General features: G+C 41.9%; 2 protein-coding genes across 2 annotated transcripts in view; one reads left to right on the forward strand and one right to left on the reverse strand.

Moving 5' to 3' along the window:
- ABRAXAS2 (abraxas 2, BRISC complex subunit) overlaps positions 1-10198 on the reverse strand; it is a 29662-nt gene extending 19464 nt beyond the window's left edge. Inside the window, exons 1-2 of the mRNA XM_048505624.1 lie at positions 10088-10198; positions 4246-4336 (exon numbers count right to left, since the gene is read on the reverse strand). Coding sequence (XP_048361581.1) covers positions 4246-4336; positions 10088-10159 — 163 coding nt within the window. The 5' untranslated portion in view covers positions 10160-10198. The remainder of the gene's footprint in view (positions 1-4245; positions 4337-10087) is intronic.
- A 295-nt stretch (positions 10199-10493) lies between these two features.
- EEF1AKMT2 (EEF1A lysine methyltransferase 2) lies at positions 10494-21325 on the forward strand. The gene is made up of 6 exons (XM_048505625.1): positions 10494-10588; positions 14330-14395; positions 15363-15477; positions 16916-17023; positions 18339-18555; positions 20901-21325. Exons 1-6 carry the CDS (start codon positions 10515-10517, stop codon positions 20996-20998), a joined length of 678 nt encoding a protein of 225 aa, XP_048361582.1. The 5' UTR covers positions 10494-10514; the 3' UTR covers positions 20999-21325.
- The last annotated feature ends 4721 nt before the right edge of the window (positions 21326-26046 follow it).

The following is a 26046-nucleotide window of genomic DNA, read 5'->3' on the forward strand; positions in this document are numbered from 1 at the left end:
AACAACTGCTGCCCTCATATTTATGTGAGTCCCCCAGTACCAGCATTTCCTCACAAACTGAGGTGTCACTTATTTTTTTATTTTTCTCCAATATAGGGTTTTGAGTTGGATGTACCATTTGGAGAGGATGGGAGGAACTAATCTCATACAAGCAGGAAGTGGCTTAGGATCCAACCCTATAGATATTTTCTTAGACAAATCTGGTAATTCAAATTCTGTGGACACAAATATCTCCAGAAAGTTTGATATCATGAAATATTGTTAAAAATTGGACATTATATATCTTACACTGTCTTTCATAAAGCTTATCATTAAAATTAAACAAGTGAGGGACTTGTTTAAGAAAGGTGACATTGTACTGATAGAACTAGTAAATATTTCTATTACAGAAATAATAAACTGAAATCTGGGTCACTTATGCATGTTCACCACTTCAAATGAGTAAGAAGCAAGACACTAGGCTCCTGTTTACTATTTTGATAATATATTCTGACGTAAGTAAGTGATCTTAAGAAAAAAAGGTGGGTTTGGTCATTGCTTGTGGTAAGTATTTTTCACTAGGAACTAATTTTTTTGTGGAGATCCAATCCACAGCCTTAAATCAGTTGTTTGAAGCACATCAAGAATTGTCAAACTGGGACAAGGCCTGAGAACATGTCAAACACAGAGGGGAGTAGACAGACAGGACATTTACCTTCCTTATTGCTAGTATGCTTAGAAGTTATAGCTCTGAAAAACAGTCGTTGTCATGACACTGACTACTGGAAAATGAAGGAGGAAGTCACCAGTCCAAATCACACTGTGCATGACAATGCCAAGGATGTCTACTCATCTAGTCCAACAAAATTTAACTCTTCTATGGAGGTTGGGGAGGGGGAGGGAGCTCAATTTCACTGTTTCTCTCCAGAACATTGTAAATTGCATATAAAACTGGTGATTACAATACCCCTTCCATCATGTGAAAAGAAAAATAGGAATTTTAATTTTGTGTTTTATTTGACTTGCATAGGCATTCAGGTGTCTTCATTATTTGATTTCTAAAATTTGAATGATATGCATTTTGGTCCACACAATTTACAAATCAAGAGAGCATACATGTATCGTCATACAATTCAGAGCAATAACCGAAACACTAACTGCAATGTTGAAGGTGTCAAGCTTGCCTAATGTTGAATCAGCACTGAAACCCATTCAATGTCACTAATTCGAAAGGGTGCTGCACGGCATGCTGTTCAGTGGGCCCTGACTTAAAAAGTGGCCACACATATGCAATGAACTGAAGCAGAAAGGATGAAAGCATGAAACAAGAGGCTACTACAGCAAGTTCTTCATCAGCATTTCATCAGAACTGAGCTACTGCAGGAAGATTAAATCAAAAGGGTATACAATTCAAGAACTTTGAAACGTATGGAATGACACTGTCACTGAGGCCTCTCACTCATTTTTTTATATAAACCTAAAACCTGCTAAGTACCTTAAAATAAAGCCAAAGCCTGGAGAAAGGTGATCAAGCAAAGAGAATAAATTAATGAGATGCTGGGCTAAGAAAATATAACTGGCTAAAAAATACAAATGAAAACTAGAGATAAAATGAGTATGAAATAAGAAAGAAGTCTTAAGTTTTTGAATATAAGCTAAGTAAACATTAGGAAGGAGAGAATCCTATGTTGTTCCGTTTTCACCTTCCTGGAAAGACTAATGCTACTTGCCCCACCTAAGACACTCACTTCCATGTGGCACCAAATAAGGAAAGACAGATCAGCTTTCATAGCAAAGGTTTAAGGGAACTGATGCAATACAATAACTGCAGTTCATCAATATGCATGTGAGCAGTGCCAACCCCCAGTGATTTTAATGAACTTCCAATTCAATAGTCACTGTTCCCTTTAGAGAAGGAATCATATTTTAAACTTCCCCAAAACAGGGAGATAGTTTACAGTTTAGCTGCAGACTACTGAAGTGGAAAACAATACCAAGCTACGCATAGTTGCACATGACCCACCTTCTCTAATTTTTATTTTAAAAAACATGCACCTGGCACCAGTTAACATATCTCAAGGGGAAATCAAATAGCACAACACTGAGGTAGTCAGAATAAATGGGATTAACTTAGACTTCAAGAACTCACTGAAATCTAACTCACTTAACCTCCCTATTCTTCAAAGAATTCAGCACCCAACAAGTACTTATGGTAAGTATAAGCAAAGCAATACAAGCTGTGATATTAGTGTAAGCTTTACTATCAAGGATGCTAGTAATTTACATGTTCTCATACAACCAAAATAAATCAATATTACATGTTTTAAAGATACTACTGAAAAACTTTACATCAATTAAAGAAAAATACCTACTAGTAGTTTCTAAGATCTGCACATTGTTTCTTCATGTGCAATCCTGTATGTGTTTTGCTTAAAAACATTAATAACCTGGTCATATAAAACATAAGAACCACAAAGCTGGATCAGCCTGATGGTCTATCTAGTCTAGTACTGTGATTCACAGTGACCAACCAGATGCAGTTCAGAAGGTGTACAAACAGTATATAGGGGCTCAAACCTTCCCCTGTTGTTGCCTCTCCACTGGAATTTACAGAGCTACTGCCTCTGAACATGGAGGTTCTACCAGTCACCTTTCCTAATAGCCAGCTAGTGTCTCCTAACACAGTGAATTTCACTACTTAATTATTCATTGATGGAAGTAGTATTTCCTTTTACCCATCCTGTATCTACTGCCCAGTAATTTAGGTGCCTCAAGTTCTAATGTTATAGGAGAAGGAAAATGTTACCCACTTTCTCCATTCATGCATCACCCTGTATGCATCACTTTATGTGCATCACTGAGCTCCATTTGACAAACTCTCCTACACACAATCTGACATGATCCTTTAGGAGCTCTGCACTATTCAATTTGGTTTTCAACATTTTAAATTTGGTGGAATCTGAAAACTGGGCAGATCTGCTATTAACTATAGATTCCAGATAATTTATTAAAAAAACTAAACAGTGTTTGAGTCATTTTTTAAATAATATTTTATTTGAGTCAATTTGTGACATCTTTTGCTCCAAAGCGAAGCCCCTGTGTAAACAGAAACTCAACATAGAATTAATTTGGTTTCTATGCATTCCTCATCTTCCTTCAGCAATCCTCTCACCCCTTGGTTACACCACTGCTCTAGCAACTCTCAGGCTGGTTTTCTGGTCTGCATTTTTTCTGCAGTGTGCACTTCGTATTCTCTTTTTCACCTGCTTTGCCATCATCTTCTTGCATTTTCTTGACAACTATGCTGGTGCCTCTTAGTCCTGGTAGTGCCTTTCCTTTTCAGCGTTATGCACATAGTTTCACCTTCCTTTTAACTACATAACTTCTGACAAGTTCTCTCTTACCAAATCAGATGTGATCATTTGAGGCTTTCTATGAAAACTTCAAGGTACATTAACAAGGCTGACCTTAACAGCACTGATCCTCAATCAGCTTATCACCACTTACATTCCAAGAGCAAGTCCAGGGCTGCTTCCTTTCTACTGAGCTCTACCCATCAACTGTTCCAAAACACACTTAAGCCTGATTTATATATGCAACAGAATGAAGTGGTAATGAGATGGCAGAATGCTGAGGTGGTAGAACGGTCAGTAACACCTCAGATAGTAGATACAAGATTATAGTTTTCTAAATTCTGCTAAATTAACAATTCCTTGTAAATGCAAAGAAACAGCACAACATGAAAAGATCTAGGCTCTCTCCCGGATGGGTTGATCGTTTCATTCAGAGAGACCTTTTACATGGGAAAGGATTAAAACGGCAACGTCCTTCACATACTGATTGATATTGTGCTTCCTCTTTCGCTGCCTTGGAATTTCTGCTTCATTCCACTGCCTATCTACTTCAGATACAGACTCCTGAAATATTGATCCTGCCTCATATCCTGAACTCACATTTACCAAATATTACAAGAAGAATTTAACTCACATATTATTACACAACTTTCACATCTTTTCCCATCAATACAATATATTCACATATTAAGGTAACTTCTAGTCCTGAAAGTTCTGCCCTAAGAGGGTTTGGGAACAGATAATTTGAGACAGGTAGCCTGGTCAATGCATTTGTGGAAGTAAGCTCTGATTAGCAAAAGCTCATGCTGAGATAAACTGTGTTAGTCTTTAAAGTGCCACTGGTCTCTTGCACACAGAACAGAAACTTCACTTTAGGCAAGACTCCAGAGTTTGTAGAAGTGGTACTACTTACCAATTACTTGCAGAAATTCAGTATTGCTGATTTGTGAATCACTAATACTAAAGGTCTCCTCTTGTCTTACTTCTCCAAGCAGAAATCCTTCCTATAAAAAGGAAAGACTTTTTAGAGAGTGACAAAATGACAATTCTGTGACATATGCTTGCCAATTACTCATCTAAAAACACACCCAAAACAAAATATGCCTTTTTTTCTGCATCAAAACCACTTTACTTATGGTATGGAAGATTGCTTCCTAGCACTTAATGTTTGCATTTTTCCCATATGCAAACATTAATTATTAGGATGCCATCTTCCATGCCATATGTAAAGTGACCTTAACATAGAAAAAATGACATCTGTTTTGGATTTGGTTTGAGATCAGCAACATTCAGGCATAGGTCATGTGTAAAGAAGTGTGTCGTTACCAGGCATTTCCAATATTTTAGCTGGGTATGTTATGTCCCATGCATTGAGGCCTTGGTGAACATAGTCTTGAAAGTGGGCTGCAACAAATGCTTCTCTACGCAGCTAACTAAACATGAAATTCAGAAGCATATAAAACAGCTACAACCTTAGTATAAAACAAAGATTGTTTTGGGAGGTTGTATTTCAGAGAAGGTAAGGGGGAAGAAAAGGGAAGAAATATCAGTATTTTAATTGAATCTGTTTGGCAAATACTTCAGGATTGTTGCTTTCTCTCTGTGCAGTGCGTACTCCCAGTTCCCACAGCAGGAGTCATGTTTTTGCCTCTACCACATTAAGGGCATTTTATTATTCAAAGTTTCATGCAAAGCACAGTGCACCTTTGAAAAATTGCAAGAATCTACCAAGAATCAGAAGTACCCCAGAAAGATCTGTGAAAAACAGAGCTAGAGGATAAAGGTTAAGAATTCTGACAGCGGATTCAAAGCTCCTTTTCTTTGTTGAACACCGCAAGCACAGGTAAAGAAATTGAAAGCCAGATTCTAAAAATAGCCATGACAAACAAGAGTGTGCTGTTCTGTTCTGAAAGAATAATGTGTTAATGGCATAACAGAGAACCACAAATTGATGCCAAAGAGTATGCAGGTCAGAATCCAGCAGCCAGAAATGTTCCTTTTTTCTGCTTTGGACAGTTGTGACTTCCAGAAATTTACTTTCCAAAGCAAACAGGATTCATTCATGTGTCATAGGATTAATAATCAAAGTTCATTCATGTGAAAGCAGAGGCTCTCCAAAGCACTAAATAACTTCAGAGTACAGTTCTAAAAATTAATGATGGAGAACACCACAAGACCTTTCTTTGCTATTTAAGTTAGGATGTTCACTTATTTAAAAATAGGGTAACATGAGAAAGAGTTGAGTCCACAGCACAGTTTATATTCAATCAGCATATACCTAAGACTGTTGGGTAGATTAATTATCCCCAATAAACAGCAGGTTTGAAGAATAATATTTTTCAAAATTTATATTCCATGTACCAACCCTCAAAGTGGCCTCAGGAAAACTCACATAAAAACTCAATTCAATTATAATTAGCAGCAATCTAAAACACCATGCAAATGCAAATCAATGTTGTTTTCAAAGAAAACAAATAATGGCTACAAAAGACACACAATTTCTATGAAGTATTATGAAATTAGAGTTAAGCACTACTTAACCAGAGGGGCTTAGTTTTTATATAGAAACACATGATTAAGAGCCTATTCTAACATAACGATTGCCTCTGCAGGTGTGTTCTAGAACAAATCTCCCTTGAAGAATACATTTTAAAAAATTAAACTGAAAACTCCACATGAAAATCTTGAGAAATGTGTGAAAACATTTCTGTAGATAAACACATTTTACTGGAATGGGTCCTTTAAAAACACAATTACAAATGAACTGTAATGTAAATATGCTCTTTTAAGAGAAACTTTGGAAGGCCAATAAGCCAAAAAAGAAAGAAAGAAAAAATATGGGTCCAGAAATGACAAGTAACAGTACACGAATAGCAAAATAATACAAGCAGATGAATCATTTATAGATTCAAGTAAATAGTTCATCATTTAGTGTCAATTCATTTTTCACCAAATTTCAGACATTACTCAAACAAAAAAACTGAATTTGAACCTCTGGTTTCCAGGATGGCTTATTTCTCAGTTTAACCCAACAGATATCCCTACTACACCCCTTCACAGATGTGATTCTTACTGTATTTTCCGATCTTGGAAAATGTGTAAGTTTTTTTAACCAGCCCCAAAGCTATGTGGAGTAATACACCTGCCCGAGGAAATAATTTAACATCTTCTAAGGATATTCTCCAATAAACTCTTCTGAGAAGTTGTGAAAGCATAACCTGAAATTAGAACTGTGAGGGCCGGGGGGGGGGGGGGGGTTGAAGGAAATTTCCCCCCTCTAATGCCCTCTTTCTATTTTTCTGATGGAAAGGACAAATTAGCAAATTTGGGTGAAAACTAAATAGAAATTCCTACGATATATTTTGTCTTTTAACATGAGTAAAACACTTCTCATGGCACGGTTGTTCACACAAAATGTATTGAATCAAAAGATCAGAGATCTTTTGAGAAATTCTAAGGATTGCTGAAAAAACATCCAATGAAATATTTTTTTCTCAGTAGAAAAACCTCATCTAACAAAGAATTTCATTCATTTCAAATAAACACCAGGAAAAAGTCTGAGGCCTTTCTCAATTCTTTTTATCTAGAAACCATGGGAAATTCTGGGGACCACTGAAAAGGTTTCTTACGATTCATAGGGTCATCATGACTCAAAAGTAACTTGATGGCAATTAACATACACATATTTTAAATATGTACAATATTTACCAGATTTTAATTTAAATGTAATAATTATGGCAACAATTAATAAGCTATGTTTGATGATAAAGAATTCCGTTTTTTCACAAAGTTACTATCCAGTCATTTTAGCAGTCTCACAGGCTGTACCTCAATGACAGTTTGTCTACGTAATATATTCTATGTACTACAAAATTTGTTTTCTATCTTCAACTTTTATTTTTCCCTCAAGGTGCAGCAGTTTGCCACACTTTATTGAACACACTTACAATTATTCTTATACAAAAATATATTTATACTTTTAAATTCCATAGATATGCCCAATAATACAATTTTATATGCTAGCTAAGTTATAAATGATGCATTTTATGTTGTTGCATCAGTAAAAGGTTAGGTTTGATAGGAACAATTTTTTTGCATTTGTTTCAATGCAAACATTTGGTGTCCCCCCCCCCCCCTCGGAAAAGGTTTTCCCTCCATTGGCTTCAAAATTTTCAGAATTTTTACAACTTTACCAGGAACACAGACAATATAGCAAAGGAGGCACACTCCACCCCATATATAGACTATACCAAAGATATGGTGCACAAGTCCTTGCATGAACAAGGTTCACTGTGTACAATGATAGGTACAAAATGCCTAATTATTATTTATTATGTGGCTTTTGCTTTTGACCAGTGCAACTACGAGCAACCTCCAAAGCCAGCAGGCATTACATAGAATTGAAGTGAAAAAAACTTGCATGCAAGTTTGCAATTTAAAGTTAAACAGAGCACATTAGAAAAGTAAGGGAACAGGACGATCAAAAGAAGAAAGTCAGACTGGAGATAAGCATTTAAAGGAGATATTTAAATGGAAGTAATAGAAAAGCATTCCTACAGAATAGCTGCATAGCAAATACAAGGAACAGAAAGATAATTATGTTTAACTTTACTAGAGGCCCTATGCCTGTTGACAGAAAGTGATGTAAAGAAGCATACAAAAAGGCTGGTGGGGGAGGGGGATAATAGAGACCATGGGGAGTAGATTGAGACCCTGACACAACCACCTGCAAGCTTTTCATACCTGGAGCCCAATTTTTACCTCAATCTGAAACTGAAGACCCAGTTTATCCATGTGTGCATTTATAGGTGTGTCCCTCATTCTCTTCTCCACACTCTGAATATACCTGTTTAACAGTTGTTTTTTAACCTAAGGAATACTGTAAATTTTAGCATGTGGGAAGTAGAGCTCTAGAGCAGAAAATCTTTAACATCTGCATCAAACTACAACCTCCAGGACTTTGGGAGATATAATCCATGATAAAGTAGTATGGATGCTCTCTCTTCCTCATCACTACTTCACCTTTCAAAACAAAACAAATGTTTCAATGCTGTTATTTTTTTAAGTGATTTAACCAAGGAAACCTGTGAGTTTACAAGGACATTAGAGTTATGTTTTAGACAACATCTAGGCCAGGGAAATCTGATCTCAGAACCTAAGCAGGTCAGCCCTGAGTAGTACTTGAATGACCATCAAGTCAGTCTACAGTTGCTACAGTCCTCAATCTCACTACATTTCTAAAGTGTCATGTACCATCATTACAAAATCACTGCTTAACAGTTTCTACATCACATTGAAGGAGAAGGAGTAGCAGTTTGGATTTATATCCCCCCTTTCTCTCCTGTAGGAAACTCAACGGGGTTTACAATCTCCTTGACCTTCCTCCCTCACAACAAACACCCTGTGAGGTGGGTGGGGCTGAGAGAGCTCTGAAAAGCTGTGACTAGCCCAAGCTGGTGTGAGTGGGAGTGCACAGGCTAATCTGAATTCCCCAGATAAACCTCCACAGCTCAAGCAGCAGAGCGGGGAATCAAACCCGGTTCCTCCAGATTAGAATACACTTGCTCTTAACCCACAGTAACTCTTCAGATCTCCTCAAAACTAACCATTTTTTTAACCTTATTTCCCTTTCTTTCTTTAACCCTCAGCTCAGGCAGCTGGAAAGTTCAGTGGGAACACATTCAATATCCTAATAACTAAGCAGTAGGTCATAGTGGCAAAAATGAAGTCAACGCCAATGTTACTTCCTCACAGAGGGTCTCATGGGCCCCTTCCACACATGCAGACTAATGCACTCTCAATCCACTTTCAATGCACTTTGCAGCTGGATTTTACTGAGTAGAATAGCAAAATCCACTTGCAAACAATTGTGGATTGAAAGTGCATTATTCTGCATGTGTGGAAGGGACCATGGATGGACTCCAGAAGTTCAATTTGGCATAGCAGGAAATAAGACAACTCAGTGTTTGGTGTTCGGCTAGCCACATCAGTTTCTCACTCACATGCAAATATTCTTTGCACAGAGAGCAATTAAAACACTTAACCATCAATTCACATTAATTCACTTATCTAATTCAGTGGTTACAACCAGAAACTAAACACTGCAACAGCAGCATTTTCCCTTTTCTCAAAGTAACTGCTGAAATGTACATCTGCTTGAAGATTTGTCTTATGGGAAAAAAACACAAGTTGAGGAGTTGACCACACCCTCATAACACCAGCTCCTAGGTTCAACACAGCACCTCTCCATGTCATTGAAACACGCACCAGAAATGTACATTAACCCAGGGGGTTCCCACTTTTTCAAAAGGACTCTCTCTACAAGCAGCACCATACGTTCTAATCATTCTGCAGTTCCTCATAACCATAGCAAGCAAGTAATGACACCTCAGGCTTGACACAGCATAGGCTTGTTGAAATGCATAATACTCCTATGTTATCTCACCATCTTTTCTATTCCCCTGAAAGCCCTAACCTGACCAAGTGGTGTTTTGCCCATTCCTATCTTCCCTTGCAGGAAGTGGCCTCCAGCCGTTTTTCTTCCCCGCACAACCAACTCACCTGAATGATTATTCGGGACTCTTCTCTTTGGCCCCATGACGGTTCCCTTCCCCTTCTTCCCCTCCCACCCATCATTTCCTCTTGCCCATCCCCACCTAGCTTGCCCACGACCGGGGGGCCAACGCTCGCTTCACAACCCACCCCCAGCCTCCCACCCTTCCAGGGCCGGACGACGAGTAGGCCCGAGGACTTACGTGGTCGGCGCTGCTGTTCGCGCTGTAGTAACAGACGGAACTGAATGTGTAGCCAGAAATGGAAGCCGCCATGATGGAGCCCCGCCACCACCTCCGACGAGGATCCCAGCAGCCACCGCGCCGGCGCCTTACACGGCTCTCCCCGGACTCCGGTTTCCCGTACTGCCGCAAGGCTTTCTGGGACAAGTAGTTCTTTTCAACCTATGTTGAAATGGAGCAGATTTAATGGGGACAACTCTTCCGCTCATAGCTAGTAGGAAGGAAATCTCCTATTTCCTCCTAGTTTTTCCCTTAAGGAAAGGAGACCTATTTTCCACTTTTTCAGTTGGAAGCGGATGCTGGTTTTGGAAAAGGAAAAGTCCTCCGGAAGCCTAGAGGGGCCGGAAGTAAGCCTTAGCATGGGACCGCTCAGTACTGTATTTACTCTATGATCTTCCTGGACCTCGCCATGGGCGGCCGGGAGGATGATTTCGAACCGTCGGCGCTGGGCACCAAGGAGCAGTGAGTGCGCAAGGCCCGGCCGCTGCCTCCAAAGTGGATTCCGCACAGCATGTTTATAACGAGTTGTAATCGTTATAAATGAATTCGTCTTCCGTTTATAAAAGTTTTGTGTGCTAGCGACAGGCTACTATCCTAAACAGAGCTGCACCTTTCTAAGCCCATTGATTCCAGTGGATTTAGCAAGATGTAACTCGAAGAACCCTTTTTAGCACATGATCAGAGCCTGGAACCTAAGCAGGGTTGGCCACAGTTAGTACTTCGATGAGAGACAGCCGAGGCAAACTGGGTCTGCTGTGTGGAGGAAGACTCTGCAGGGGCGTATCTACAGAAAATGGTACCCGGGTCAAGTTTTCAAAGCGTGCTCTCCTCCCAATCTCTTGTGATCTGGATTTTATCCCTCTATTGATACACTCCATGATCGTATTAGCCTTTTTTGTTGCTTCATCACACTGATTGCTTATATTTCACTTACTATCCACCCCTACCCTAAGATCGTGTTCTCACACTATTACTCAGTAGTGTATTCTCCATTCAGAGAAATGAGAGAAGTGAGAAAGGGGAAAAGGAAGAGAAAGGGGGAAGAGAGAGATGGGGTAGGAAGAGAGATCTGCAGGGTGGGGAAATGTCACCCACATTGATTTACTGACAGGTTAGCGGCAACTAGAAGGAGACTGGGGCAGGGTTAGGCCAGGGAGGGCACTCGCCCCTGGCTTCCCCCCAGCCACCACTCACCTGTAAGTTAGTTAATCATAATTTTAAAGCAACCATAGGCGCTTTTTTTTGCAAGGGAGGGGAGGAAACATAGGCCACTTTACCACCCCTGCTGCTACAAAGCCTGTGGTTGCTTTAAAATTAAACTTAGTTTACTTCCTGGTAAACAGCAGCCTGGAGAAGATTGGGAGCGGGGGACAAGGCCTGGGAAAGAATACCCTCCCTGGACCAGCCTCAGTGCCTCTTGCCTAGAAGGAAATTAGGGTTAATTTTAAAGCAACCACTGGCTTTTTTTGCAGCGGTAGTGTGGGTGGCCCCCAGAGTTGCTGCACAGTCAGGCAATGACAAACCACATCTGAGTGCCTATTGCAGTGGTTCTCAAACTTTCTAATGTCTCAACCCCTTAATACAGTTCCTCATGTTGTGGTGACCCCCAACCATAAAATTATTTTTGTTGCTATTTCATAACTGTAATGAATATGTGTTTTCCGATGGTCTTAGGCGACCCCTGTGAAAGGGGCATTTGACCCCGAAGGGGTCGCGACCCAGAGATTGAGAACCGCTGTACTAGGGCATGGACTAGGAGTAGGCCTATGGTCCGTGTCAGGATTTGCCTGATAGTTAGGGCTCAGGTGACAATTTATGACTAAAAAAATTCTTTTTAAAAACCAAGTTAGGGTTAAATCAACGGCAGGGGATCGGATTCGGGTAAGGGTTGCATTGCGTTCTAGGGCATGGACTAGGAGTTGGCCTATGGTCCATGTCAGGTTTTGCCACATAGTTAGGGTTCAGGTGACAATTTATGACTAAATGAATTCTTTTAAAAAGCCAAGTTAGGGTTAGGGTTGTTGCTGTTTTTGTTGCTATTTCATAACTGTAATGAATATGTGTTTTCCGAAGGTCTTAGGCGACCCCTCTGAAAGGGGCATTTGACCCCGAAGGGGTCGCGACCCAGAGGTTGAGAGCCGCTGTACTAGGGCATGGACTAGGAGTAGGCCTATGGTCCGTGTCAGGTTTTGGCTGATAGTTAGGGCTCAGGTGACAATTTATGACTAAAAAAATTCTTTTTAAAAACCAAGTTAGGGTTAAATCAACGGCAGGGGATCGGATTCGGGTAAGGCATGCATTGTGTTCTAGTGCATGGACTAGGAGGAGGCCTATGGTCCGTGTCAGGTTTTGCCTCATAGTTAAGGTTCGGGTGACAATTTATGACTAAATAAATTCTTTTGAAAAACCAAGTTAGGGTTAGGGTTAAGCCAACGCCAAGGGATCGGATTCTGGTTAGGGTTGCATTGCGTTCTAGGGCATGGACTAGGAGGAGGCCTATGGTCCGTGTCAGGTTTTGCGTCATAGTTAGGGTTTGGGTGACAATTTATGACTAAATAAATTCTTTTTAACAACCAAGTTAGGGTTAAGCCAACGGCAGGAGATCGGATTCGGGTTAGTGTTGCATTGGGTTCTAGGGCAGTGGTTCTCAACCTTCCTAATGCTGCAACCCCTTAATACAGTTCCTCATGTTGTAGTGACCCCCAACCATAACATTATTTTTGTTGCTACTTCATAACTAATGAATATGTGTTTTCCGATGGTCTTAGGCGACCCCTGTGAAAGGGGCGTTCGACCCCCGAAGGGGTCGCGACCCACAGGTTGAGAACCGCTGGTCTATTGAAAACTAAACCAGCTACAGCTTAACAGAACTTTAAACCAACTACATTTAGGAACATATGGATGGTTTCATTGAGCAGGCATCATGGAATCTTAATTAGCTTAATTTGAGTGCTCACTAAAGGTGCCTTGATTTGTAGTTAGTTGCCAGAATAATTTAATTTAATGCAGAAAGCTTGGATTTAAGATAATCAGTGTAGTTGCTTTTAATTGGGTGTGGAAAGAACACAGGACAAATCATAAAAGCAGCAAATTTTAAAAATTCAAAATCATGATGTAAGTTATTTTGGAGTTACAGAGCTTACTTCATCACATTCAAGAAGTGGATAAGGACACTTATTATATTGGTGTTCTGAGAACTGCAAGAATAGTTGTTTCTGTTGCAATGTCACAGGGGCCTCGGTGGAATATTATGTCCAAAGACTGGTTTCATGTTAGAAGCAAACCACCTGACCCCCCACCCCAAATCTCCAGGTTTTTTATCTTTCTTCTTTGGTATCTGGCATATAAAATATTTTTTGCTGTATGAAAACGTTTTGTTTTTCAAATAATTGTTATTTTATATAAAAAAGATTATAGGAAAAGAAAAGAAACTTACCAGTAATGAGAGTAAGAATAATAATATATATTTAAAATCATTAAAATGGATCTGCATTAATGATCTTATAAAAGAAATTAACGTTAGCTACTGTACTGAATGGAACAACCTTGATAATTAGTCATTAAGCAATCTAATCATTTCTTACTAGATTCTCATTGATTACATTTGAAAAAGAATTAGTGGACAGATACATATAGTTTTTTGTGCATAAAAGCAGTTAGTTCAAGAAAGTCTTACTCTAATCAGATTAATAAATTATATTTGTATTTAATTTAAAATTATCAATTTTAAAATTATCGAGATATATATATATATCCAGAGTATGCATTATTCTTAAAGTTTATTGACTGTAACATCATATATCACCATGTATATGCCTAAATAGGTCTTTCCATTATATAATACTTAAAGTAGAGCTCCCAAAGGTTGTGTTTAAAAAGAATCTGGCTAGATAATGAGCAACAGCCAGTTGTGGATGGACTGTGAGCAGTGGTTCAAACTGTGCAGTTATGTATCCAATCTGTGCTATTGTTAGATACATGTATGAATTGACCAGCCTCCATGTCTAGGAGAATTTTGGGGAAAAGTATACAAACCTTTTTCTGCTGTATTGCTAATTGAACTGCCATTTGAGTGCAATTGAGTTCACCTGTACAGTTGTCCTTTTTAACTGATCCTCACTTTAGAAGCATGTGGATGAAGATGACTAGTACCTCTAAGCCCATTACTTTGTTAATCTCTCTGTTTTTCGCCCATCTCTGTAGTTGGGATGCAATTTATGAACGTGGATTGCAGCATTTTGAAGATAGTGGCAATGCTGGTGAGATCTGGTAAGTATCAATAACAACGTAGCATGCTTCAGTAAATGTTTGCAGATTGTTTTCTTTTTTCTAAAAGTATGCAGTAAATTAAAATTGTATGTTTACTGTTTTGCTTAGAGGAACTGGTAATGGGATACAGAGGCCTTTGTGGAAATGCCAGGTCTTGGCTAGGCTAAACCTGTTACATATTAAAAATGCCTAATTATCTTCTGACATCTTTTTTTTAAAATGTGAGACATGAATGCTGGCTACAGGTTTCTCAGCCAAGGCCAAGTGCTCCTAGTACTGACACTGGTCAAAAATTAAATAAGGAACTTTGACTCAGTGGTAGTGCATCTGGTTGGCATGCAAGAGCTCCCAGATTCAGCCCTTAGAATCTCCAGTTAAAAGGATGGAATAATAGGTGAAGTGAAAGACCTCTACCTTGAGACCCTGGAGGCCCACTGTCAACCTGAGTAGCCAATAGTGACCTTGATTGGCCAAGAGTCTGATTCAGTATAAGGCAGCTTTGTGCTTCGCGTTTCAAACTGTACAGCTGTCCTGTGTTTCTATAGAAAATGATACCTCTTTCCAAATGTCCATCATTCCCCATGTTAATTCAGCAGGTTTTAGACCCCTTTATTCATTCAACTAAAATTACTAATACACTCTCTGGTGGATGATTGAAGGATTCTGACCTTAAATAGATATGTTAACTAAGTCTGCTTGTCTTTATTTATTTATAAATACGTACACCCCACCTCATATAAAAGTTTCTAGGTGGCTTACACAAGTTAAAAACAATAAATCACAATTAATAAAAATCACAATTAAAATATCATAAACGATAACAATTAAAACAAAATATTACACAGCAACAAATTAACCCCAACCCCCCCCAACTGACAGCTGTAGTTTGTTGATTGTTGATGTTGTTAATGTTAGTTACCTGATGGTTTGTTGATGTTAGTTACCTGAACCTCTGTCTTTTTATTAGGTTTGGTGAAGAAAGCATGAGTCGTTTGATTGGATGGCTAGAAAAACAAAAGATACCCTTGGACAGCTGTGTACTTGATATTGGAACAGGCAATGGTGTTTTACTGGTTGAATTGGTTAGTACTTTGTTTCCCCGAAAATAAGACAGGGTCATATATATATATTTGTTGCAAAAGATGCATTAGGGCTTATTTTCAGGGGATGTCTTATTTTTTGCGCTCCAAAGGTGTAGCACCCAGGGGACAGGGGTGTTCCGGGGCGTGGTGGGGCCGTGGCAAGGGCGCAGGGTGGGGGCTGTGCTGGGGAATCTGTAAACAGGGCGTATTTTTGGAGTAGGGCTTATATTTCAAGTATGCGCCAAAAATACCAAAAAACCATTCTAGGGCTTGTTTTTGGGGAAACATACTTTTGAAAGCAGTGTGATTTTGATGCAAATTTGAAGTGAGAAACAAAACATGCAAGTGTAAATTCTCTGGTAGCGTTAGCTTAATGAAAATGGAAAATCTGGATTTTGAGTAAGACCGAATTATTCTTCTTATAGTTTTATGCAAGAAATTCTGGCCTAGAACAACCTCTTTTCAAAAGAAAATTTTCAGTGTCATCCTAAGTGGAATTCTAGCCTTCTAAATCAGTCTTTTCCCACTTCCTGGTTTCTTTCCAGTGCAGCTCTACATTCTTGTTTTGTAATTTTTCTATGGTGCACTACTGGTAATAGCTGAGGTACTTGAAGTAGTTCAACATACAAAAAGGAATGGGTATTTGTGGGTCCTGGAATAAAAGTAAACCTCAGGAAAGTTTATGGAACAATGGAGTTATGAAACAAAGTGACCTTTTCATTCTGGAAATAAAAGATGCACTTTTAATTTTAACTAAATTTACAACACACAACACTGTCACATTCTAACTTATTTTGCTGCAGTTTTTGCAAAAGATATGCTACAGTTCAGAAGGTCTGATGCATAAATGCAAGAGCTTTGCTTTGATCTCTTCTGTGAGTTACAGCCCCATCCAAAGGGGGATGCAAATCTGTCGTTTTGGCACCGGCAGATTATACCTCCCCAAGACACTTGCCCCAATGGAAAGGCCTCTGTGGCCTTCTGCAGTGGTGCGAAGCTGTGCTGGACACGATTCCAGCATCCCTGCACCACTGCTGGCGTGAGGGGCGGGGGAGGAGCAATCCAGGTATGCGGCCAGGAGGCTAATGTTGGCTCCCTCTCGGTCATTGCTCCCATTGCGTCAGTTGCTGGCTTTTCAGACTTACATCACCAAAAAGGTGGTGTAAATCCATTAAGCCCAATGGGAGCTTCCCAGCAGCGGGAAGGCTTTTTTTTGCATTTTCAGCCTCCCCATGCTGCCAGGAAGTGGGAAGGTGGTGCTGCAGGTGGACGCCTAGCCTATTTTAAGTGACTGTTAGTATGGCTTTGCTGACACCTTTATGTGTTAATCTTATATAGGTTTTCTCTGAACTAATTTTTGTGGAAGCTGAGGGGTGAACCAGCCAAATCAATGCATTTAGGATTAAATGGCTCCCCCCCCCCCATTCTCATTCTGTAGGCCAAGTCCGGTTACACTAATCTTGTTGGAATTGACTACTCTCCTTCTGCAATTCAACTTTCAAAAAAGATAATGGAAAAAGAAGAGCTGCCTCAAGTTAAACTGCAGGTAAGTCTTCACGGTGGAATGTTTTGCACAGAGTTTCCACTAATCAAATGTAAAGTGTTCTTTCATCCTCCATGATTCAGTCAGTCCTTCCTTGTTGGCCCTCAGATGTTGATTTAGGCAGTTTTGTTCTGGAGAACAGTTGGCATCTGAAATGTGGCCTAAACTGGGGCCAGGCTCTTCCTCCCCAAGCTCTGACCATTGCTGCTACCTTATATGTGTCATGGTGCCTTTTTTAATGTGCTCACTCCCCCTCACTTTGGAGCCTGACTATGCCTTTGTATGGAACATGCTTTCTCTAGTACAAGATTAATGTCCTTAAAGGACCAAGAAGTGCCTGGCATGAAAGGATTACCACTGCAGTGGCAAAAAAACACTGATAGAACAAATGCATAGGATGCAAACCTGTGCGTACACTCCTGAGCAGAGTTATATATGCTCAGAGCAGAGTTATACCCTTCTAATCCCATTGTCTCCAGGGGCTTAGAGTGGTGATGGATTGCATTGTAAAATATTCTTTAATATCACAACTTATAGCACGATCCACAATAATAGCAATCTATAGTGCGAATCTTTTGCCGTTATTGAAACCTAATCCATTTAAATGAGACTGGAGTTATTCTGCATAGAATCGCACTGTTAAGCAACTAGCCCTAGAACAATGTTGTACTGAGCACAAAATTAAGCTTCCTGGAAGTCTTGATATATGAAACATTCTGCAGGCTTGTTTCTGCACAAGCTGGAGAGGACCTCAAGATTGTTAACCCACTTTCCAAATGGTGTACAACAAAAGAATCAGTTTAAAGTGAACAACATGCTGATAAAGCATGCATGTAAAATATTGGGGAATGCCTGTTCATGTACTATCTTAGCAGTATACCAAATCCGCACTCAACCATGCAGTTCACTTGGTGTCTTTAAGGCAATTGTGCCATGCCCTAACTTAGCTCACAATGTTGTGAGAATAAAACGAAGGGAGAATCATGAATACCACCTTGACCTCTCATGAAGTACAGATAGGATGAAAAAGTACTTGACACTAATCAGAGTTTCTTTAAATTGAGACATTTCTGGAGATTTGGGAGTGAGACCAAGGGAGAGTGGAGTTTGTGGAGGGGAAGGAGTTCAGCAGGGGTGTGATGCCATAGAGTCTGCCTTCTGAATCTGCCACTTCTTCCAGGAAAACTGATCTTTATAGTAGTTGTAATTTGAACAGAAATCCAGGCCCCACGTGGAGTTTGGTAACATAGCCTAGTTATAGTGATCCTCAAGGTAAAGGCTCATTCTTTCATGCAACCTCTCAAATTCCTTGATATAGGTAGAAGATATTTTAAATCCCTCAAATGAATTATCAGGATTTCATGTTTGCATTGACAAAGGAACTTTTGATGCCATCAGCCTGAATCCAGACCATGCAGCCGAGAAACGAAAACAGTATGTGGAATCACTGCATAGAATACTTAGACCAGGAGGCCTCTTTCTCATAACTTCTTGTAACTGGACCAGAGAGGAACTACTTAATGAGTTTGGAGAAGGTACATCTTTGACTTGCAATTACATATTTAACTCAAAATATTACTGTACTTTTAATGCTTCCTTTTATCGTACATGAACTGGATGTTACAGTAGCAAACTTGACTCCTTGTTGTGGTGGGTTTTCCGGGCTGTGTGGCTGTGGTCTGGTGGATCTTGTTCCTAACGTTTCGCCTGCATCTGTGGCTGGCATCTTCAGAGGTGTATCACAGAGGGAAGTTTGTTACACACTGTGTCCAGTGAGAACTTTGCATAGCAAGTTCCACCCAAACACTTACTGATTGGTTCCCCACCTGAGGACATGACAATTTGTATCCCACTACAACATTTCCTTCTCACTGGACACAGTGTGTAACAGACTTCCCTCTGTGATACACCTCTGAAGATGCCAGCCACAGATGCAGGCGAAACATTAGGAACAAGATCTACCAGACCACGGCCACATAGCCTGGAAAACCCACCACAACCAGTTGAATCTGGCTATGAAAGCCTTCAACAGTACATTGACTCCTTGTGTTAGCACTATGCCTGTGCTTGAACTTCAGATATCTCAAGCTCTTGTGAGAGATGTTTGGGTATGATCTTTGCCAGCATTAAAGTAAGTCCACTGTTGACTGAGGATGTAGTTCTATAGCAGGAGTAATAACTTCTGTTATTCTGGTAATCAGCAGTGGTGGGATCCAAAAATTTTAGTAACAGGTTCCCATGGTGGTGGGATTCAAACTGTGGCGTAGCGCCAATGGGGCTGGGCGGGGAACAATGGGGGCGTGGGCGGGCATTCCAGGGGCAGGGCATTCCTGGGCGGGGCTGTGGCAAGGATGCAGCCGCTGCGCCGGTCCTTGGGCAGGAAACGAATGTACGCAGGCACAGGCTGCCACGCATGCCGGTGTACCTCTTGCTAGAGTGCTTCAAGTTCTGCGCGCTACTGCTGAGAGGAGTGGCGTAACTAAGGCAAAAATCACATGGCAAAAACACCAATTAGTAACCACCTCTCGGCACACACAGATAATTAGTAACCTACTCTCAGGAACCTGTGAGAACCTGCTGGATCCCACCTCTGGTAATAAGGCATAATGTTCTCAGTTCTATGTGTCATGATGGCACCTTAGAAAAAAACGAGCTATTGTGGCTCAAGCTTTTGTGAGCTGGAACATGCTTGGTCTGATGCATGGTCTATCCAGTTATCAGAAAAAAATTATGCTCAGAGTTAGGCCAGAAGAGCAGCCTGGGATGAGGAATTCTTACAAAGAAAGGCCAGAAGGTTCAGTTTCCCAGGATGTAAGTGAGGTTGGATCGTACAATACAGATAGAGAACCCCTCCATTAAAAGAATAAATCATCCAAAGTGTGCATGTGGACCATTTCTGTTTATGAGTGAATTGGGAAAGTAGGATGAATCTGACGAGTGTAAAAGAAACAATTACTTTTTGTAGTGCACTATGTCACAGTGCCTAGTGAGTTCAAATGATGTAACATGCACATGCAGGAATTCTTAGAACTATGTTTGCACGTGGAGCTTTGTCACAACTACATCTCCAATGCTAAGGAGACAAGTTTTCTTTTTTTTATTACCGGTATTTGCTTTACAGCAGTGGGGTCTGCTGTGATTGCACAAAGAACCAAAACTAACTGCACATGCACAGTTCTCTGCCATGTCCTACTGCTTCTTCTCTGTGTCCTTTCACATATGGATGAGCTTGAACCTCAAGAGTATGTAGAACACTTGTGGTCGTAAACAAATGGGCTGTTGAAAGTGGGGATTTCTGGCACAGAATATGGAGTTTGTTCAAAATTTGTTTCAGTTGTTTGGAAAGCTTTAATCTTTATGGTTAGCCAAGAAAACCCCATAAACAATTTATCATGGTCAAAATCAAGTACATTCTGGATGCTTTTCTCGCTAACGGGCTATACTTAGACATGTTTTCGTGTGTTCTTCCTATCACATGCATACCAATCTCTTTCTGCATCACAATCTGTCCTCTCTACTAGTTGATACCAAAAATGTAGTGTAAGTTTGGCTGCCAAAGTTGAGACAACAAACCAAGTTAAGATGAGTTACAGACACTGGATTTTCTGTGTCCAAAACAGTTTCCTTCAAGAAATGAATGCACAGTTCCTGACAGAAAATCAAATGATTTCCTGGAAATCAGAAATATTGGCATGATGTGATCTTGCTTTAAATACATTCTGGTAATAAATCTTAATTATGATTCTGCAATATAAAATTGCCAGACTTAGAAAGCCCTTAGCGTTTACTGCCTCAAAGTGTGCCCATTTCTGCTAAACTTATCCAATAAGAATGTAACTGGATTTCTTGCTAACAAAAGCATGTTGCTTATGTTTGGTAGGATTCCTTCTTCTGGAGGAGCTGCCTACATCTGTATTCTGTTTTGGAGGAAAAACTGGGAACAATGTAACTGTGTTGGTTTTCCAACAGAAAATATAAAAAAGTTTGTACTGAGACTTTATTGGCTGGCGGCACCCTGGTCCTAAATTCTGAACTGAACTGGCAAAGAAAATACAAATACAGAAGAATGATATGAACACACTGATTTGTGCATGCCACACAATATAGTGGCTAGGCCCAAACAACTCTATCCCAAATGATGACTAAGTTATGGAAAGTTTGTACGTTTCTTTTGTTTGCAGACTTAATTATAGGTAAGTTGTATGAGGAGTGTACAGAAGGAGGAACTGTTTTGCTGTTTGTCCAAAGAGAACATTGTAAGCAACTTTTGCAAATGGAATGTAAAATAAATTTTGTTGTGATAAATGGTGGCCTGTTCAAAAAGTGGCATTGGATGTACGTGGATCCAGTCAAGGAGAGACTTTTGCGTTACATGGTGATGTTTTTATTATTGTCATACACTTAAAATATTTCCCACTCCTATGCCGATGAGAGTAGATGAATCTCTGCTATAATGGCTGTTTTGGGGGGGGGGGGGTTTGTTGTCAAGTCATAGCTGACTTATGGCAACCTCGTAGGGCTGTCAAGCAAGAGACATTTAGAGGTCGTTTGCCACTGCCAACCTCTTCATCATGATCCTGGTATTCTTTGGAGGCCTCCCATCCAAGTACTTGCCATGGTCAACCCTGCTTAGCTTCTGAGATCTGACCAGATCAGACTAGCCTGGGGATGTCCGGATCAGGGCCTATAATGGTTTGCAGTGTAATAAATACAACCCTAAAGACAGAAGCAAACAGTTACAGAAGACAGTGGGTTGGATCCAGACTAAAATTTCCAGTGGCAGAATGGAATTTCCCTCCCTTCCTCCTCTGACTGCAGCTCCTGGGGGATAAGAGCTCCACGTAATGACATGAGAGGATCTACAACAGGAAGGGGAAATTGGCAGATCCAGTTTAGTCCAGGCACCAACCACTAAATGGTACATACTGAAGTTCTACAGCAGGAGACAACTATGGAAAAGGAAGATCAAGACTGCTGTCTCACTTTTCCTTTGTATGCAGCCAAGTAGATAGAACCATTCTACCTGATGATTGAGCTACAAATTATTTTATGCAGAAAACTGGCATGTAATGATAACTTTGGTCATGTTTTGAGACAGGGATTCTAGATTTAGCAGTTTTTTTCCCTAGAGTTCAAAGAAAGCAACATTTGTGGTTCAACAGTGTCAGCCTAAATGTTCTGCTGTGCTCTGTTGGTGCTAATTCCTTGGATGAAAAGGAATAACCATTTTCTTTCTACACTGCCAATTTGGCATTTGTTGACTGTTCTGTTTCAGGATGACTCTGTGAATTTTAACAACTTAATCTCTAGCAACTGTAATCCAAGACCCTCTTGCTAAATGCATTTAGCTCTTTTCACTACCTGCTAACAAAATATACAGTTCCTGCATATTTCCTAAATACAAGGTGAAGGAACAGTAGTTTTCTTCCAAGAAACTGCAATACAGTTTTTATATAAAATCATGAATGAGAACATTTATCCAAACATTATGAAATCCTGGAAGGATCATGTTAATCATTTTCTACCTGCTCTTCATTTTATATGTCTGGGATTATGATAGTACTGCTGTCTTGAAGGAATGGAGCCAGTTTTTTCCTTCTTTAGGTCTAAACACATGTACAGATTTTCAAATAGCAATAAATATGGCATTTAAGTCATCCAAAAAGTTCTGAGGCAATCTGACATATTTCTGCAGAATATTAATAAAACAACTGGGGGCCAGTGCAACAGTTAAACACAGGAACAATAGAAGAAATTGCACTGTAGAAGGCTTGTAGCAACACAGAGCGGTCTAGTTTCAAAATTTCTTTGTAATTTAATAAGCTTCACTCTGAGAAACATCATAAACTTAAACTCATCTCCATTGGTATCAATTCTGATTATCTATATATATATATATAAAGCTAACCGTGCGTTTGTTGCTGACAGGTAATCTCTGGAACCGCTGGACCAAACGCTGTGAAACTTTCCCTCGCCGTCCCTCATGCCTCCAGCCAGGTTTACACAACCTTCCCCTGGTCTGGGACCGCTCCTGTGCCACGCAAACCCCAAATTTCCCCCCAAAACCACCTGTACATGTGCACCACTCATCATCGAACGCCTCCTCCAGCCGCTGACCAATAACTCACCGGCACCCTCCCCCTCCCACCCGCAACTCCTACTGCGCATAATCTCCATGTATCCCCAGAGTGATTTATAAAATGTTATAGCTGCATAGAATTGAACTAGCAAAATGAGGTATGTAAAGGGTGGTCCCTTGGAGAGCTGTGGAAATGGTGGGTAGTTGCCGTTGTGCCTCTTTGTGAGCGGATGGGGGGGGTGATGTTGGCAGGTAGCAGAATTTGCCGGGCAGCCTAGGCGCTGAGGCGCTTAGCTGAGGCGGCGGTGAGGTGCTGGCGAATTCTTGAGGAAGGGTGGCTGGTGGAGTGGGGTTGCTGGGTAAGGGGGGGCGTGGGGGGCAGCGGGTGGCGATGTGAGTGGGAGACGGAAAAGGTGGAGGCAGTGTGCAGTGGGAGAGGCCGGGCATGACGTGTGGCGCAGCGACGAGAAGGTGAAGGTGCGGAGTGGCAGCTGTTCTTTCTCGGACGCTGCTGCTAAGGACGGTGGCCGGGGCAGGCGCACTGGGTGAGTGCAGCCATGCGCCATTGCAGTTGGGGGGCGGGCAGGACAGCGGCAGGTGAGCGGTTCTGTTCCGGCCATGCGTATCATGCGCGCTGGGTCACTGTGTGTGGGGGGGAAGCGTCCCCCCCACACAAAGAAGGGGAAGGGGGGGCCTGCTTGCATGATGCAGGTGAGTGAGACTGGTGGGTGGCCATGCGCATCATGGGCGCGTTCGGCTGCTGGTTGGTGCCGGGCAAGTGTCTGAGGAGGGGGAGGGTGCGCATGCACAGCTGGGGTTTGGGTGGGAAATGGCATTGTTGGGGCACAGGGACGGCCACCTCACTGCTGCCTCAGCAGCCACCCTTCCTCAAGAACTCTGCAGCACCTCAACACCGCCTCAGCTAAGTGCCTCAGCGCCCAGGCTGCCCGCCAATTCTGCTGCCTGCCAACATCACCCCCCATTCGCTCACAAAGGTGCACAACTGCCCACCATTTCCACAGCTCTCCAAGGGCCCACCCTTTACATACCTCATTTTGCAAGTTCAATTCTATGCAGCTATTCCATTTCATACATCACTCTGGGGATACATGGAGATTATTTCCCGCAGACTTTTAAATGGGCCCCATTGAGGGTGGCCGTGGATGGTTCTTCTGGAGTGGAGGAAAATTGCCCTGAGCAGACAAACTGTCCTGAGAAGGGAGATTGCCGGGTCCACTAGTAAAGTATAAATAACATAAAGTAACAGTAATCCTTCAAAATATACTGAGGTGGATTCTGCATGGGCCAAAACCAGCAGTGTGAAAACAGTGTAAAATGGTACTGTGGTTACAGGGGCAATGGTAGGAATGAAGGGGCCATGATGTGTTCCCAAGCTCAGCCTCTCCCCCCTCCAATGCAACTTGTCCCCTCATCCATCCCCTGCATATTCATCTCGGCCTCCCTCTGTCTTGTTGTGTTGAGAAAAGCCCTGCTGGGCTCATGCCCTTGCATCCGACTTCTGGATGGCCCCAGGTGGAGTCAGGCAAGGGCAAAAAGGAAGGTTTCCTGTGCTGTTAGCATCTCATCTGTTAGTGTGCTTTCAGCCTGCTGGCTCCCAGCAGTTTGGCTGCACAACTTACAAATGAGGGCTTTGCTCTCCTGGGAAGGTATCGTGCTCTGGGTCAGCCCTGCAGGGCCAAATGCCAGCCCAACTGTGAGCCCCATGTGCAAACTGTCCGACTGATAGAGCAAAGGGTCCAGATACTCGCCCCATCACTCAGGGAGGCCTAGTTCATGCTAAGTCTGCATGTCTGGAAGCTGCTGGTCGGTGTCCCAGACTGTGCATCGTACCTGCTGGGATGTTTTGCATTCTGACACGTGTTTTTGTAGGAGAAGGGGCATGGCTATTGGCTGCTGCTGAGGTGGCTGGGACAGCTTTCACTGGTACACCACTGGCGGTCAGCTTCAGAGTCAACTGTGGCCATGAGGGACAGCCTGCACTAATGGAGGACCTTTTTTGTGGTCTTTGAATGCAGCTTTGTGGACTGAAATTACAATATGAGGTTTTGCTGGTGAAATTTTGCACCACTAAAAGTGGGTGCTCCCAGCCTGAATGCAGCAATTAATGTTAGTCTCTCACCCCCAGGAACGCCCCTTTCTGGGCCAGTGTGGGCCCCTGCCCAAGAGGAGCGGTGGCACAAGTGGTATTTATGCCAGTGCTGGGGTCATGCCACCTCCTCAGTGCTTTCAAGCCGCCCACCTTCCTCAGATTGTGCTGTTAGTTCAGGGGTCCCCAAACTACGGCCCGGGGGCCAAATGTGGCCCCCTGAAGGCATTAATCCGGCCCGCCAGGCATGGCGGCGATGGTTCCATTCATGTGCAGTGGGGTCTCGAGGGAGAGGAGGAACCGGCCCCAATGGCCATTGATGTAGGGCTCAGGTCTGGCGGCGCGGGAGGGTTTCCCACTGGGTTGTTGTGGTTGCAGCTTCAGGCCCCCCACAACCCGAGAATGGGGCTACCCACCTCTGCCCCTGCCAACAAGGCCAGCAGAAAGCAAGCAGGGCGATCCCCACCCTCCACCTTGCGGGACCGGCTGGTAGGCGGTGAACGGATCTCCGTGGCTTTGACTGTTGGGTCTGCTGGAGGGAAAACAGAGGCCTGGAGATACCCGTGGCCTTCGGGGTCTGCCAGATCGGCTCACCCTAATGGGTGCTGCTGGGCTCCTTTATACTGTACAACAAGGCAATGCCCACAGGTCTGCTCTTTTTCTGTGACTGGAGTTGCTGCTTTCTAAACATTGCTGATCACGAGGCAGGAGACATGTTTGTGGATACTACCTCTATGTAGAGTAGTAGCCAACCTCGGGAGGCCTGGAGATATCCCAGAATTACAGCTGACCTCCGGGTGACGAGAGATCAATTCCTAGAGAAAATGACTACTTTTGGGC

Source organism: Sphaerodactylus townsendi, linkage group LG08, assembly GCF_021028975.2.
Source record: "Sphaerodactylus townsendi isolate TG3544 linkage group LG08, MPM_Stown_v2.3, whole genome shotgun sequence".
Classification (NCBI taxonomy): domain Eukaryota; kingdom Metazoa; phylum Chordata; class Lepidosauria; order Squamata; family Sphaerodactylidae; genus Sphaerodactylus; species Sphaerodactylus townsendi.